The following is a 16,673-nucleotide window of genomic DNA, read 5'->3' as shown; positions in this document are numbered from 1 at the left end:
TAACCCTTGACTCCCTTGTTCAATAAAAATCTGTCTAACAGCACTGAATATATTCAATGACCCATCCTACACTGCTCTCTGAGGAAGAGAATATCAAAGGTGAATGACCCTCAGAGAATAAATTCCATCTCCTCTCAGTCTTAAATGGGAAACCCTTTATTTTTAATCTAGCCCCCTTGTTCTAGATTCCACAATGAGAGAAAACATCCCCTCAGCATCTTCACCCTGTCAAGTTCCCTCAGAATCTTATACGTTCTTCTAAACTCCAATGTCCTGCTCAACCTTTCCTCATAAAATAACCCATCCACCCTTCATCCCCGGAAACAGCCTAGTGAACCTTCTCTGAACTTCTTCTAATGCAAGATATTCTTCCTTAAGTAAGGAGACCAAACTGTGCAGGGTACTCTGGGTGTGAAAAACTGTCAGGACAGAGACAGCAAGTGCAATGATAGTTTCAATGTACTCAACCAGCCAACACTTGCAAAACCCAAACCAAAACAACTACTGTTAGATGTGATTCTGTGATTGGACAGTACTTGCTGAACAATCCTGAATGTGCTAATAGCTACACTAACAACCAATTTAAGATAAACATTGGAGCTAGAAGCGACATACATTCATACACAGGGACCTGTTCTCAGCAACAAAACGAATATGTTCAAACTTTGCACCTTTTTTTTGAATTACCCGGGAGCTTGGGGGGCTTATAGTTCTTGTTTGCTTTCTCCATGGCAATTGCCTTGGCCAAACAGAGTCAGCTTGCTAACCAATCAGCACCCTTTTCACCTGTAGTATAAACTGTTGCGCAGGGTAGTGTCCTAGGCCCAACCATCTTCAGCTGCTTCATCAACGACCATCCTTCCATCATTGCACAATGTTTAGCACCATTCACAACTCCTCAGATACTGAAGCTGTCCATGTCCAAATTCAGCAAGACCTGGACAATGTCCAGACTTGGGCTGACAAGTGGCAAGTAACATTCGCACCACACAAGTGCCAGGCAATGACCGTCTCCAACAAGAGAGAATCTAATCATCGCCCCTTGACATTCAGTAGCTGAATCCCCCCACTATCAACATCCTGGGGGGGATACAATTCAACAGAAACTGAATTGGACTGTGGCTACAAGAGCAGGTCAGAGGCTAGGAATCCTGCGATGGGTAACTCAGTTCCTGACTCCCCAAAGCCTGTCCACCATCTACAAGGCACAAGTCAGTAGTGTGAAGGAATACTCTCCACTTGCCTGGATGAGTGTAGCTCCAACAACACTCAAGAAGCTTGACACCATCCAGGATAAAGCAGCCCACTTGATTGACACCACATCCACAAACATTTACTCCCTCCACCATCAATGCACAGTGGTAGCAGTGTGCACCATCTACAAGATGCACTGCAGGAACTCATCAAGCCTCCTTAGACAGCACCTTCCAAACCCACGACTATTACCATCTAAAGGACAAGGGCAGCAGACACATGGGAACACCATTGCCTGGAAGTTCCCCTCCAAGTCACTCACCATTCTGACTTCGAAATATATCGCCATTCATTCACTATCACTGGGTCAAAATCCTGGAACTCCCTTCCTAACAGCACTGTGGACGTACCTATACCACATGGACTGCAGTGGTTCAAGAAGGCAGCTCACCACCATCTTCTCAAAGGCAATTAAGGAAGGGCAATAACTGCTGGTCTAGCCAGGGATGCCCAAATCCCATGAAAATAAAAATGAAAATCTCATTTCCAACCCAAAGGCACAATTTTGGAATACACAACACCATGTAAAGATATATGCAAAAAATGGCCTTCAGCCAAGGATTCTCCCTCACCCTTGTTGATGGGGCCCTCGACTGTTTCCATTGCAAATCCTGTGCTTTCACTTTCATACCTTCCCCTCCCTCTCAGAGCCATAAGCCCAAGGGTACCCCTTGTCCCAACCTTCTACCCCACCAGCTTCTGTATTCAACGGATTACCCTCTGCAATTTCCGCCACCTCTAGCATGATGCCACCACCAATCACATCTTCCCCTCCCATCGCCTTTCACAATTCAGATGTGACCATTCTATCCCTGGTCCACTCCTCTATCACCCACTCCCATCCCTACAGCACCTTTCCATCCAATCGCAGGAGATACAATTCCCTTTTATCATTGTCCTTCTCACTGCCCAAAGTCCCAAACATTGCTCCTAGGTGAAACAGCTATTTACTTGCACTTTTTTTTCAATTTAGTATACTGTACTCATTGCTAATGATGCAGTCTCCTCTACATTTTGGGAGACCAAATACAAATTGTGTGACTGCTTTGTAAATTCCATTCAGTCCACAAGCACGGCCCTGAGCTTCTGGTAGTCTGCCATTTTCATTCTCTGCTGCACTCCCACTCTGACCTCTCTGTCCTCAACCTCCTGCAGAATTCCAGTGAAGGTCAATGCATACTCGAGCGACAGCACCTTATTTTTCGATTAGGCATCTTGCGGCCTTCAGGACCAAACACCAAGTTCAACAATTTCAAATCATAACATCTGGCCCAATATTTTGTTTTGGACTGCATCTGTGGCTGATGGTTTTTTTTATATTCACATCTCCTCTAGGCCCATCTTTTGTTTCTTTTCTTGCCCCATTACTGTCTCCTTCTGTCATTTAATCACTCATGCCTTCTACCCTGTCACAGACTACTCTTCTTTCTTCCCTCCCACTTGCTCAAAACCAGCAGCAGCACCAGGCACACCTAAAAATGAGGTGTCAACCTGGTGAAGCTATGACACAGGACTACTTGCGTGCCAAACAGCATAAGCAGCAAGGGATAGACAGAGCTAAGCAATTCCACAACCAATGGATCAGATCTAAGCTCTGCAGTCCTGCCACATCCAGTGGTGAATGGTGGTGGACAATTAAATAACTCACCAGAGGAGGAGGCTCCACAAATATCCCCACGTTCAATGATGGGGGAGCCCAGCACAGCAGTGCAAAAGTTAAGGCTGAAGCATTTGCTATAATCATCAGCCAGAAGTGCCGAGTGGATGACCCATCTCGGCCTCCTCTGGAGGTCTCCAGCATCACAGATGCCAGTCTTCAAGCCAATTCAATTCACTTCACATGATATCAAGAAACAGCTGAAGGCATTGGATACTGCAAAGGCTTGACAATATTCCGGCAAAAGCACTGAAGACTTCTGCTCCAGAACTTGTCACGCACCTAGACAAACTGTTCCAGTATAGCTACAATACTGGCATCTACCTGGCTATGTGGAAAAGCGCCCAGGTATGTCCTGCACACAAAAAGCAGGACAAATCCAACCTGGCCAGTTGCTGCCCCATCAGTCTACTCTCCATCATCAGTAAAGTAATGGAAGGGGTCATCAACAGTGCTATCAAGCAGCACTTGCTTAGCAATAACCTGCTCAATGACGCCCAGTTTGGGTTCCGCCAGGGCCACTCAGCTCTTGACCTCATTACAGCCTTGGTTCAAACATGGACAAAAGAGCTGAACTCCTGCGGTGAGGTGAGAGTGACTGCCCTTGATATCAGGGCCTCATTTGACCGAGTGTGGCATCAAGGAGCCCTAACAAAATTGGAGTCAATGGCAATTGGGGGGAAACTCTCCACTGGTTGGAGTCATACCCAGCACAAAGGAAGGTGGTTGTGGTTTTTGGAGGTCAGTCATCTCAGCTCCAGGGCATCACTGCAGGAGTTCCTCGGGGTAGTGTCCGCGACCCAACAATCTTCAGCTGCTTCATCAATGACCTTCCTTCCATAAGGTCAGAAGTGGGGATGTTCACTGATGATTGCACAATGTTCAGCATCATTCACTGCTCCTCAAATACTGAAGCAGTCCATGTCCAAACACAGCAAGAGCTGGAAAATATCCAGGCTTGGGCTGACAAGTGGCAAGTAACATTCGCACCACACAAGTGCCAGGCAATGGCCATATCTAACAAGAGAAAATCTAACCAACGCCCCTTGACATTCAATGGCATTACCATCACTGAATCCTCCACTATCAACATCCTGGGGATTACCATTGACCAGAAATTGAACTGGACCAACGATATAAATACTGTGGCTACAGGAGCAGGTCAGAGGCTAGGAATCCTGCAATGAATAGCTCATCTCCTGACTCCCCAAAGCCTGTCCACCATCTACAAGGCACAAGCCAGGAGTGTGATGGAATACTCCCCACTTGCCTGGATGAGTGCAGCTCCCACAACACTCAAGAAGCTTGACACCATCCAAGACAAAGCTGCTTGCTTGATTGGCACCACATCCACAAACATTCACTCCCTCCAAAACTGACGCACAGTAGCAGCAGTGTGTACCATATACAAGATGAACTGCAGGAATTCACACGGCTCCTTGACAGCACCTTCCAAACCCATGGCCACTACCACCTAGAAGGACAAGGGCAGCAGATACATGGGAACACCACCACCTGGAAGTTCCCCTCCAAGTCACTCACCATCCTGAGTTGGAAATATATCGCCGTTCCTTCACTTCGCTGGGTCAAAATCCTGGAACTCCCTTCCTAACAGCACTGTGGGTGTACCCACACCGCATGGACTGCAGTGGTTAAAGAAAGCAGCTCACCATCACCTTCTCAATAAATGCTGGCCCAGCCAGTGAAGCCCACATCCCGTGAATGAGTTAAAAAAAACTTCTTCTAGATCTGTTAAGAACTAGCTTTAATATCAATGTGAAAGATTAACTCTCTCCTTTTCTCTCCACAGATGTTGCCTGATCTGTTGAGCATTTCCAGCATTTTCTGGTTTTGTTTCAGATTTACAGCATCTGTAGTATTTTGTTTCTGTTTGAGCTATGTAAAGGATTGCACTCATTTAATGGCATTAAAGAAATCCATTAATGCATCTACAATGTCCTCATCTATTTCTTCTAACATGCTGTGGTGGAAGTCTTCAGGTCTTGAAGATTTGTCTGCTTTAAGTCCAATTATTTTCTCCATTACCATTATTTTACTGATATTAAATCAACTGAGTTCGTCTCATTGACCTCTTTTTTACTGCCCTTATACTGTTGGCATTTTACCCTCTTTCTTCACTGTGAAAACAAATACAAAGTTTGCCATTTTCTTCTTACCCAGTTTAGCCTTGCTTGCACCAGGCTTTAATAGGCTCACATTCCCATCTACAACCTCATATGTTAATATAATTTTTATTTCTTGCTGTTAGCTTTGATATCCTTCGCAAAGATTTTGTTAAAAATTCCCTTGCGGAAACTTGTATTGTTGCTTTTTATACCTGTCCCGGTCCCAGTTGCGCCTTCTAAGTAAATAGTTTCCAACCATTCTCACTTGAACCATGTATGGCCTTTGCTTGCATACTAACAAATTTAAGACCATCAGGCCTAATTAGTTTCTTAAATGAGTCTCGTTGTATTGCAGCTAATCTTTTGATTCCTTATCACTATTTCAGGTGTTCCTCCTGCTTTTTTCTCACTCTGTTCCCTTCTTCACCTCAGCAACTTTCACTGCTCATCTGCCAACCCTATCCACAATTTTCTCACAAATTCACTGTACAATCGACTTTCTTCAAATGGTGCTTCCTCAATGCACACAATCTTCATTCTTCTTGGGTAAAAATGGATGACTCACTCTCAATGACCCCTCACACAGCAATGGAAATCTTGTTTCTTTTAATTCTTCGAGACATTTTATCATGTCAGGCCAACAGTTAGCACTGTTGATGACTGAACCCAAAGTCTTGCTTCATATCTAAGCATTCTGGATCTATCCCCACTGACCCTCAAATGTAACTCCCTCACCCTTGTTGCTAAAGTTGCCTTCAAGGGAATTTATCTTCCCTGTCAAACATTTCTTTACCCATCAACAGCTCCTCACTTTCCATAAGGCCTAAATCCACTCAAACTTGAATATTGCTCTGACATTTGTGAGCCTCATCTAATAGCTTTCTTCCAATGTCAAACAAGAAGAAATGGGTGATGCCTTTCTCAGCTCTCACTCTGTGCCTAGCTTTTGTTGCCTATCTTTATTTTATTGACATTATCATGCTAAATGCCTCTCTGAGGTTTTCACCCTTCTGAGATGCAATTTATTTTTCTTTATTCTTTCATGAGATGTGGGCATCACTGGCAAAGTCAGCATTTGTTGCCCATCCCTGTGAACTGAGTGCCATTTCAGAGGGCTGTTAAGAGTCATTACTGTAGACCTGGAGTCAGACGTAGGCCAGACCAGGTAAGGATGGCAGTTTCCTTCCTTATAGGACATTAATGAACCAGATGGGTTTCTACAACGATCATTCATTTCTATAATAATCGACAATGGTTTCGTGGGCAACATTACTGAGGCTAGTTTTCAATTCCGGATTTTATTAATTGAATTTAAATTCAATTTGATTTGAATTCATGTCAACAGAGCATTAGCTTGGTCCTCTGGAGTGCTAGTCCAGTGACATTACCACTATGCCACCATTTCCCTCTAATTATGCCATCACACAGTCTTCCACCATCCTACATCCCGGCTGTTCAAATGACAATTCACTGCTCATTCAATTTCTCCCAGAATCTCAGAAATGTGGAGTTACTTCCCTCAATGTGTCCTGGAATTCTTCACCACCCCCACCCCCCTCAATCTTTCGTATCTCCAACAATCTACAATCCTTTAAAACTCAAACTTGCATCATACAATCACTATTTTTTGATTTACCTTGTCTTCTCTTTCAACCTTGCTATTCTCTGTTATGCCCTTCACCTAGGGCCACCTCGATTGCCTATTGACTTGCATGCAGAGGCTGTGCAGTGAACGAGATATATGTATTACCTGTAGATATTTCACCGTCTTAAATGGGGATATTAGCCTACCGCAAAAAAAAACCCTTGCGAGGAATAAAAGGTTAGTTGATAGTCTCCAATACATTAGTGGTTACGGAGCCCATCTGGAATTGAAAGCTAGTCTCAGTAATGGTGCCCGTGAAACTATTGTCGATTGTTATAGAAATGAACGATTGCTGTAAAAACCCATCTGGTTCATTAATGTCCTTTAAGGAATGGTTTTTGAAACCTGCCGAACTCTCTAAGGCCCGCCTTTGCAGGTCCTGGCCACACTGTGTGATGTTTTTATCTTCCCTATCGTGAGACTGTGTGCCCTGGTTCTAGAAAGGCTGTGGAACTCCAACAGAATAGGCCAAACAGTTATAGCAAGCAACACAGCATTTAAACACAGTTTAATAAGTAATCAAACACAGTTCCTTTTAGGAATAACAAAGGGAATAAAAGCGTTGCACATTATCCTAATGCTTATATTGCACTATTAAGGCATTTGACACAAAGAAGTGACTCGAATGTCACCTTGAGCTACAGATTTTCTGGACCTGATTTGTTCCCAGGGGAAAATGTCATTCTGATTTATAAAATTGTTCTCTTTTTGCTTTCAACATCACGATAATATTGGCTGCATGCAATTGCAATCTACCATAACTATAATAGTTCCTAGCAGGTAGGCCCTCACTGTGACCAGCTGATGCTGTCTCCTATATGCTCAAGCAATCCAACCAGGAATGCCGCAAGATATCAGAATGACATGCGCCTTCAAGCAGCTGTCTTCAACATCTTATTTCCTGTCATGTCAAATTTATGTACCATTATTTGAACATTGTTCCATTTTTTGCTGATGATGTTTACTGTGTTATTTTTAAACTGGTATTTATAGTTTTGTTTCTTGGTTCTTTTCACAGATGAAGAATCACTTGGCTACCCCAAAGTACCACAAATTATTTTACTAGAGTCATAGGTGTACCAAAAATTGTGGAAATAGCTTTATAGATTTTTTGATATGTAAAGATTGCAATTACTGGTGAGGGCGTCCTTGCAAAATAATAAGCACACTCATACCAAATTGCTCTCTCTCTCTCTCTCTACTTTTTACCCCATTGAATTAACAGGAAGCAGTGTTCATAGAATTGTGTGTAGAACTATAGATTAACCCTGCATAGAAAAAGGCTCATTGTGCCTTTGAGTGAGCTATCCAATTAATCCCATTTCCTACCCTTTCCTCATAGCCCTGCAAAACTCTCCCTTTCAAGTATTTACCCAACTTCCTTCTGGAAGTTACAATTGAACCTGCTTCCACCAGCCTTTTAGGCAGTGTGATTCCACTATGGTAGATCATAATGTGCACTGTGTACAAAATAAATTCCCATCTCACTCCTGGTTCTTATGCCTTAAATCTGGTCCAATTTAAAGCGGTGTTTGCATATTAAGTGTTCATAACGTGACTTCTACCCTAGTGTTCCTGTTGTTTTAGATTTCCAACATGACAGTAATGATACAAGGACCAAAAAAGCAGTAAAATTCACAAACCGTACAGAACTGAAAATCACCTGTGCTTGGATATATAGGCGTCATTTTAGTATGGCCAGATCTATATAAGCTCTTGCTCTGGGATGATCGATGGTGCTGTTCAAGATGATCTTTGGTGGGGCACATCCAAAATAAAAGAGATAACACTGTTGTCAATACCAAACGTTTGCATCCAACTGACCCTCCTACCCACCAATAAGAAAATCAACCACTCAACAGGAATATAAATAATGGCAAAGAAAAACAAAGTGGGGAGAGAGATGAGAGAAATATGTAGAAGTCCTTTTAAGTTGACATTACGTACTTTGTCAAGGAATATGCTCTTCTTTACATAGGAACATAGGAAAAAAGAGCAGGAGTAGGCCATTCAGCCCCTCAAGCCTGCTCTGCCATTCATCTAGATCATGGCTGATCATCTCCTCATTCCCATTTGTCACCGCTTTCTCCATATCCCTTGATGTAATTTCTCTCCAGGAATCTAGCAATTTCTTTCTTGAACATACTCAATGGCTGAGCCTTCACAGCCCTCTGGGCCACAGAATTCGAAAGATTCACCACCCACTGAGTGAAGGAATTCCTCCTCACCTCAGTCTAAGGCCCACCCTTTATCCTAAGACTGTGTCCCCTGGTTCTAAAAACTCCAGCCAGGGGAAAGCTGTTAGCTGCTGTCATTGGTGTGACTTGTGTAAGTGAGGCAGGCAAGTTTTTACATGAGATTAAATAGATTAAAATCACACCCTGAATATAAAATTGTACGTGTGGGGCTGTCTGCTTATTAAAGTGCACAGAAGTGGAACACCCTGTTTTTTTAATTTAATCCCAAAGACAAATTGACTTAAATATTTTGAATTTCATTCTGTGAAGGAAATTTTGCAAGATATCATTTCTCTTTAATTATTTCTACCTTTCCACAAGGGTAATATTTTTAAGCATTCACCATTCTCTTAGGTCTGGATGGCGATGCCCAAAATTCAGCAGCAGAACTAGAACTACATTAGCAATCCCATTCGGTGGGGCAGAACTGTTGTGGGAAGTGGAAATAAACCCACACTCTAGGGGGCCACTGCTGAGGGCAGAGCTGAGGTACACTGTGGGTACACAATAGAGGGGGCTTTACCCTGTACCAAAGTGACAGTGTCACAGCAGACCTGGGAGTGATTGATGTTCATTGATAAAAGTAGAGAAAAGTGTTCTACACCCTCTCACTGAAACCCTTAATCTTTGATGCTTCAACCCATATCCTCAGGAATAACACATGTAACAGTAGTTCATAGGTCTATAATATATAGTTTGCATATTACAAGAAGCATGATCAAAAATAAAACATAAACATTCTCATAATAGCTGAACAGTCCTTACTATAGTAACAGCAAAATGGAGAGATACTTGCTCGCTCAATAGCTAAAATAATTGCCTGAAAATGTGAGTGGTCTCACTGATGTAAGTACTAAAGATGAATAAACATTGTGTTGGATAGTCATCCACATTAATATTCTCCATCATCCATGTGACAAGCAACTCTTGTTATGGAAAGTGCATACTTAAGTGCCTCATGACCTTTGCTATGCTTTCAGCTCAGTCCTGATGTAATTAAATGTTTGCAACAGGCCTCACTATGGTGCTTTGGATTCTTGCCATAACACTTAAACATTACTTTGCAATGTGTCTCTAAGGTTGCCCTTCATTTGTGCACCGTCATTGGCTCGAATGCTGGAATTAATATCATGAATTTTGATTTAATGTGGCTAATGCAGCCTTCTCCTCATATATTGTCATTAAAAGGCAATTGTCAACAATTATAGCCTCCCTTTTCTTCTGTATAATTTTAAACCAAATAAATTCAATTTGTGGAGCAACTTATCACTTCAGATAGCAATAATGGGCTCTGATGACCTTACATGCCTGACTTCCATTTTGTCAATATTTTCTTCTATATTCTCTAAAAATGTTGATTCATGTTATGGTATATGGCTCGTAGACACCTGGGATGAGAAATCGGGCTTATTAGCATCTGTTTCTTAGGTGCTATGGTTGCCTTCAGAGGTCCAAAATGGTGTCCATGGAACGTGAGCACACTATAGGGAGCAAAGTGTGCTGGATATCATATTGGTAAGAGCATTAGCAATGCATGAAGTGAATGTCAGTTGGAAATATGCAGAGCAGACAAATCGTGACGTCAAGCAGTATGCAATGTTGATCTGACAACAGTTGTGTCATTTTTGAGCTTAACACTCCGGCTAATAGCCTGTATTAACCTAATGTGGGGTAATGTGTTTTCAACATCAAGGGGACCCCGCCAGTCAGTGCTACTTAAAGGGATCACCAACTGCTGACAGGTTAGTTGCTGATTGATTTTGTCTGGCTGTTGTTATGATTCTGCAAGGGTTTTTTTTTGCCTTCGATAACTGTTTAAGGTTGCTAAAGTCTACAGGAAGTACTGAGACAGGTGCAGAAGGACATTTTACTGTCATCAAGGCTTCCGTACATATTAATTGCTCTGAGAAATGGGTTCACAAGTAAGGCCTTCCCCTTGGATTACAGTTTGACTTGGCAAAGAGAGGCCACGCAGAGCAGGACAAGCCGCTGGAAGAGGGAGGGGTGGGGGAAGGGCTCTCAACAGGAGGCCATATCAGCCCAGGTTCAGGGAGCAATTCTCCTACTTGAACCTCAGCGAGGAACAGTGTGCTTCAGTCAGGATACCCTCATTGAAATCTGCCACCTGCTGCACTCACAACTGCAACCTCAGGGTTGAGGAAGGACGGCACTGTCAGTGGCTGTGAAGGTAACCGTAGCCATGAAATTCTGTGCATTTGGCTTCCTCCAGCTGGAGCTGGAGATATTTACAACCTCTCGCAGTGAGTTCATCCAATGTTAAATAAGGCAGGTTATTGACTTTATTCAATGGGAGTTGACAACTTTTCATTATCTCTTACCAGAGAGAAGCAGGTGGGTGAACATGCTGCTTTGCTCAGATTGTAGGTTTCCCCATGATGCAGGGTAATGGTAGCGGCCAGCCAGCATGAAGCGTGTGCTGAAAAGCTCAGCGCTGCCGGGGTGGGGGAGGGAGGAGGGCGGGCAATGACGTCAACGCGGGCGCGAGCCAGCACTGACAGAAAGCTCCCTGAAGGCTGGGAGCTGCTTCAGGGAGTTGAAGACCCACAACCCAGGAAATAAAGTTTTTAAAATCAGAAAAAAAATGTCCAAGCATCATAATTAGGCACCTGAACATACAGATGATAAAAATGCTGTCCACAGATTTCCATTTTTATTTCATTCAATAACGGAAATGTCATCCCGCCCTTGGATGAGGTTTGAAAAAATGCAAAGTCTGCCTGGCCGATTTGGCCGCCCACCAACCCTAAGGTTGAATGGGCGACTGAAAATGACAGACAATTGGACTGCTAATGGGCTTAATTGCCCTCTTAATTGTTGGCGGGCACAATTCCGACTTTTGCATGCACCCACTGACTGAAATATCACGCGAAATGATGTCAGGACACTTGCCCAACGTCATCTCACGCGATTTCCCACCCCATCAGCATAAAATTCAGCCCATAATGAAAGCCTGGCTGCCATATAAAATGTGATAGGGTAAATTATTAACATGCAGAAACAACACCTGCGCTGCCTGGGCTGCTCCGGAAGTGCCCTGCTGTACTCGGCAGAGCAGGTGTCAAGATTAGTGGTGATCTGCTGCATGCTGCACAACCTCACCATCAGGAGGCGTCAGCCCTGCCAGCTGTACAGCAAGCAGCTGAAGAGCAGGAGTGTGAAAAGGAGGTGGAGGACAGCGGTAGGAGGATGAATGCTGTCATTCTCCCCTAGGGGTGGAACCTCAGCAAACCTGGTAATCTGAAAAAGGACAGATAGCTTGACCCTGCAAGTTCCTTTGCACCCTGAGATCCACAGCCATGATGACACCAGTCTCAGCTTCAGACTGCAGCACTCAGACAGACATTGGGTGGATGTGGTTTGTGCTGCAATGGAGGCTGAAACCTCAGCTGTCAGATACAAGGCCACAAGTGGAGTCGGCCACCACTTTCACACTGGAAAGATGGGCTCAAACTCTGCTCAAAGCCCTGTGGCAAGTTGGTGCTGGACTCCTCCATGCTCCTTGACATTGAATGAAGGTTTTCAGGCAGTGCTCTTCTGGAGACTGCCCCATTGTAATAATCTTCTGACCTCTCTGCAGTGGAACCATGTGCGATCTCGCCCTCCAGAGAGTTGGGACCTGTGCTATAGTTGCCTTGACTGTAGCCCATTCATAGCCGGGCTCTCACCATCTGAAGGTCCTGCCTCTGATCTGATAAGATGTGTGGAGTTGGTGTGATGTGTGAAATCGATTGACAGCGTTTCTTCAACATCACTGGCTTCCTGCTGTTCCTCCAGTGCCTGACCAGATTGTACCTCTTGGCGATTTGAAAGCATAAAGGCACTAGGATGAGGTTGTGGAGCAAGGAGGGGTACGGGGAAAATAAGGGGTGCATGCTTAAACTATCTGCAACTTGGAAACTTGGAGAGGGTGTGGGGGAAGTAAGATGTGGAAACAGGATTAGGTGTGAGGATGATCCTGTTTTTGATGATTTCAGCCTTGCTGCTGGCCATGTTCTCAACAATGCCACCCCATTAATGGCCAGCACCATTTTCTCCATGGGGGTTAGGGCATGCAGTTGTTTCTGTCCCTCTTCAGTTAGCTCCTGCTGCCCCAGGTTGTCTGCCACCTTATCCTTCAAGAGAGAGGAAAGTGTGTCAATGAGTGTGGTGCAATGTGTCTGGGTGATGTGCCTATCATAGTTGAATAGCATGGTACGTGCATGCTGTGAGATGTGAATATGAGGCTTCCAGCAGTGCTAAGTGTGTGGAGGTGAGGTGAAGCTCTGAATGTGAGGTATGAGTCTTGATTGTTGATAGCTGAGTGATGGGGGTGTGGTGAATGGAGCAGTGTCTGAGGCTGGTGCTGCTGTGGGCAGGAATATGGCATTCATTCACATTCACTGAGCTCGATCACTTGGGCAAGGTCATTGATCATCTTGCGACACTGCATCCAGATCGTCAGGCCATTATATTCTTCACAGTGACTGAGATAGCTATCTGATCAGTTTACCTTTTGAGTGTGTGTCTGGAGAACCTCTGAGCCCCTTTGTGGATACAGGACATCCCTACTCCTTTCCACTTCCTTCACCAAGGCCTCCAGCACAGCGTCAGAGAACCTCGGCTCCTGCTCTCTCCTACATTGTGCCATTATTTAATGTTTCCCAGGTCAGACTCACCTACTGCACAATTACCAGCACCTGCTCAAGCCACAATGCTCCTCCCCTTTAAGATGGTATCACTGCCTCCTCAGGGTGAGAAGGTTGTGGGTTCAAGTCCCGCTCCAGGACTTTGAGTTCAATACTCTTACGCTAAGGGGATGCTGCACTGTTGAAGGTGCTGTCTTTTGGAGGAGACATTAAATTAAGGTCCAGTCTTCCCCCTCAGGCAGGCTTACAAGATACAGTGTCCAATATTTATTTCCCAATCAACATCACAATAACAGATTATCCAGTCATTCTCACTTTGCTGGTTGTGGAAGTTTGCTGCCACATTCCCTACAAGAGTGACTACACTGCAAAAAGTGCTTCACTGTCTTTGAGACATCCTGTGGTTGTGAAAAGGCGCTATGTAAATGCAAGTCTTTTTTTTCCCCTATTATTTCTATCCAATTTAGCCCCCTGGTCTCCTCTGGTCACTTCCCCCCCATAGTGACCATATTCCAGATGTTAGTGTAGACGCTAAGGAGGTGGAGTTTTCACAGGGGTTCTCCGAGTTGTACTGGAGTCATTTTTCTGGCTAAACTACTGAGCCTCCGTAAATATTTTGCAGGGCATTGGGGCTCCCCCATGGAAATTCATCCCCAAAGAGTCAGTCAGCCTTCTACATGTGGTTGGAGGGGGCTGATCATCTCCTCAGCAAATGAGGAGAGAACGACTGAAGGAGCAATGAGCAGTCGGAAGCTGTGTGGTAGCGGAGAGTGAGGCCCGAGGACCGGAGTGACAGAGCGTGAGTCCTAAAGATTGGAGTGGTGGCAGCAAGCGAGGCCTGAAGATTGGAGTGGTGGCAGTGAGTGAGGCCGACAATCGGAGTCACGGTGGCGAGCGAGACCTGAAGATCAGAGTGCCGGCCGCGAGCGAGGCCTGAAAATCAGAGTGCCGGCCGCGAGCGAGGCCTGAAGATCAGAGTGCCGGCCGCGAGCGAGGCCTGAAAATCAGAGTGCCGGCCGCGAGCGAGGCCTGAAAATCAGAGTGGTGGCCGCGAGTGAGGCCGACGATCGGAGTGACGGCGGTGATCGAGGCTCTAGGGTGACCAACTGTCGCAGATTTTCTGGGATTTCCCAGAATTTGCCCGTCTCCTCCTCACCCCATGCATGGGCTTTTCGGGACTTGATTTTTCCTGGAATCCTCCGGGCAGTGACTAAGGAGTCCTGCTCAGGGCCTCCTCTTGCCACTCCCTGAGCATCTTTGGTGTCTGCACATGCTCAGACCAGATTAGACGGCCAACACGATGAGGAGCCAGGAGGGGAGAACAAAGCAGGACGAGGTGTGTGTTCGGGGGAGGGGGTGGGTTGAAGCTGTAGGCCTGAGTCAACGGCAGGGATGGGGATCCAGCCAGGGTCCCGGGTGCAGCGACAGGCCCAAGTTGGGGAGGGGCAATCTGGAGTCAAGGGTCCTAGCAAGCTAAGGGGTTAGTGTCTGCCAAGCCTGGGGCTGGGGGTTCGGCAAGCTTGGGGTGGAGGTGGTGATACTGAGCAAACCTTGGGGGCCGGAGGCAGTCAGAGAAGCTGATGGGCTGCATGGGAAGCAGGATGTTGGCGAGAGGCTGCGGGGGGCGCGGGCATGAGGGAAGGGAAGAGGCGAGGCCAGGCATCGGCGAGGCCAGGCATCAGGGAGGTCAGGGGACGGCGAGGCTGGGCGGGAGGCGAGATTGGGTGGGAAGGGCTGCAAATGCGGTCAGGGGGGGTCTGTAAAGGGGGTTGGGGGGGAAGAGAGGCTGCAGTACTAATGAATGCTTTTCATCACCAATAAACATCTTTGAGTGTAAATGATTGCTTCTGAACACTAACGATCACTTCAGAATACCAACGCTCAATCCTGAACACTATCGCTCCTGAATGCTAATGATTGCTTCTGAACATGAACGATCACTTCTGAACACTGGCAATCACTCCTGAACAATAACGATCGCTTTTGAACACTAATGGTTGCTTCTGAACATCAACAATTACATCTGAACTCTAATGATCACTTCTGAACACTAACAATAGTTTCTGAACACTAATGATAGCTTCTGAATGCTAATCCTCATTTCTGAACATTAACAATCACTGGAACGCTAATGATCACTACTGAAAACTAACGATTGCTTCTGAAGCTAATGATCGCTTCCAAACGTTAATGATCGCTTCCACAAATTTACCACAGCCCTGATGGCTTTTAGCCACTTCCAAATGCTTTAATGACCACTGAAGTAATCAAGAGCAATCAAAAGGCATCACAATGATTTTAAAAGATGGCAATTGAGCACTTTTGATGGCAAATGATGACTGTTTTTTCCATAAAAACATTCCAAATTACATATTTTTATGTCAAATGATGGTACTAAATGTTTTGAAGTACATTTAAATGAAGTTACTGAAGTGTATTTGATTGCAAACAATGTCAAAATTTTCTGCTGGAGGACCACCAGTGAGTTGGACACATAGATATCCACCAAATCACCAGAAACCTGGGCACACAGAGCTCCACTAAACCATCACTAACTAGGCCATGTACACCTTGACTAGACCCTCAAGAACCTTAGCATATTGTACTGCTCCAGATGGTTAAATATTCCGAAAAATATACCTACAAATAAGGACCTTGGCATAGCTGCCTACACTAGACCATCAACAACGTGGACACATAGATCTGACAGGCGACTAGGGATATGAGCACTTGGACCTCCACACAGCTTCAGAAACTTGTGCATAGGCACTTATACTAGTCAAAAACAATCTGTGGAATTCACTACCTCAGAGTGCAGTGGATGCCAGGATGCTGAATAAATTTAAGGAGGAGATAGACAGATTTTTAATTAGTAACAGGCTGAAAAGTTATGGGGAGAGGGCGGGAAATTGGAGTTGAGGTCGAAATGAGATCAGCCATGATCGTACTGAATGGCGGGGCAGGCTCAAGGGGCTGAATTGCCTACTCCTGCTCCTAGTTCTTATGTTCTTTTTCCACTAGACCATCGGCAACATGGGGACATTTACCTTTAATAGATCATTAAGAACATAGTCAACTAGTTAGGAAAGTGATCCCATACAAGTTCAA

The 16,673-nt window shown here is 44.9% G+C and overlaps 1 protein-coding gene across 9 annotated transcripts in view; it reads right to left on the bottom strand.

The window, feature by feature from the left end:
* The window catches only part of adgrb3 (adhesion G protein-coupled receptor B3), a 990,062-nt gene that overhangs the window by 56,875 nt on the left and 916,514 nt on the right, over positions 1 to 16,673 (bottom strand). For 6 of the 9 annotated variants that reach the window (XM_078541844.1, XM_078541847.1, XM_078541845.1 and 3 more), the window contains one exon: positions 8,346 to 8,435. The exons of the other annotated variants lie outside the window; for them this stretch is intronic. In XM_078541844.1, coding sequence (XP_078397970.1) covers positions 8,346 to 8,435 — 90 coding nt within the window. The remainder of the gene's footprint in view (positions 1 to 8,345; positions 8,436 to 16,673) is intronic. 9 annotated transcript variants of the gene reach the window in all.

Source organism: Cetorhinus maximus, chromosome 5, assembly GCF_964194155.1.
Source record: "Cetorhinus maximus chromosome 5, sCetMax3.hap1.1, whole genome shotgun sequence".
NCBI classification, from domain to species: domain Eukaryota; kingdom Metazoa; phylum Chordata; class Chondrichthyes; order Lamniformes; family Cetorhinidae; genus Cetorhinus; species Cetorhinus maximus.
Note: the sequence above shows the minus strand (reverse complement) of the source record. Positions and strands in the feature narration are given on the sequence as shown.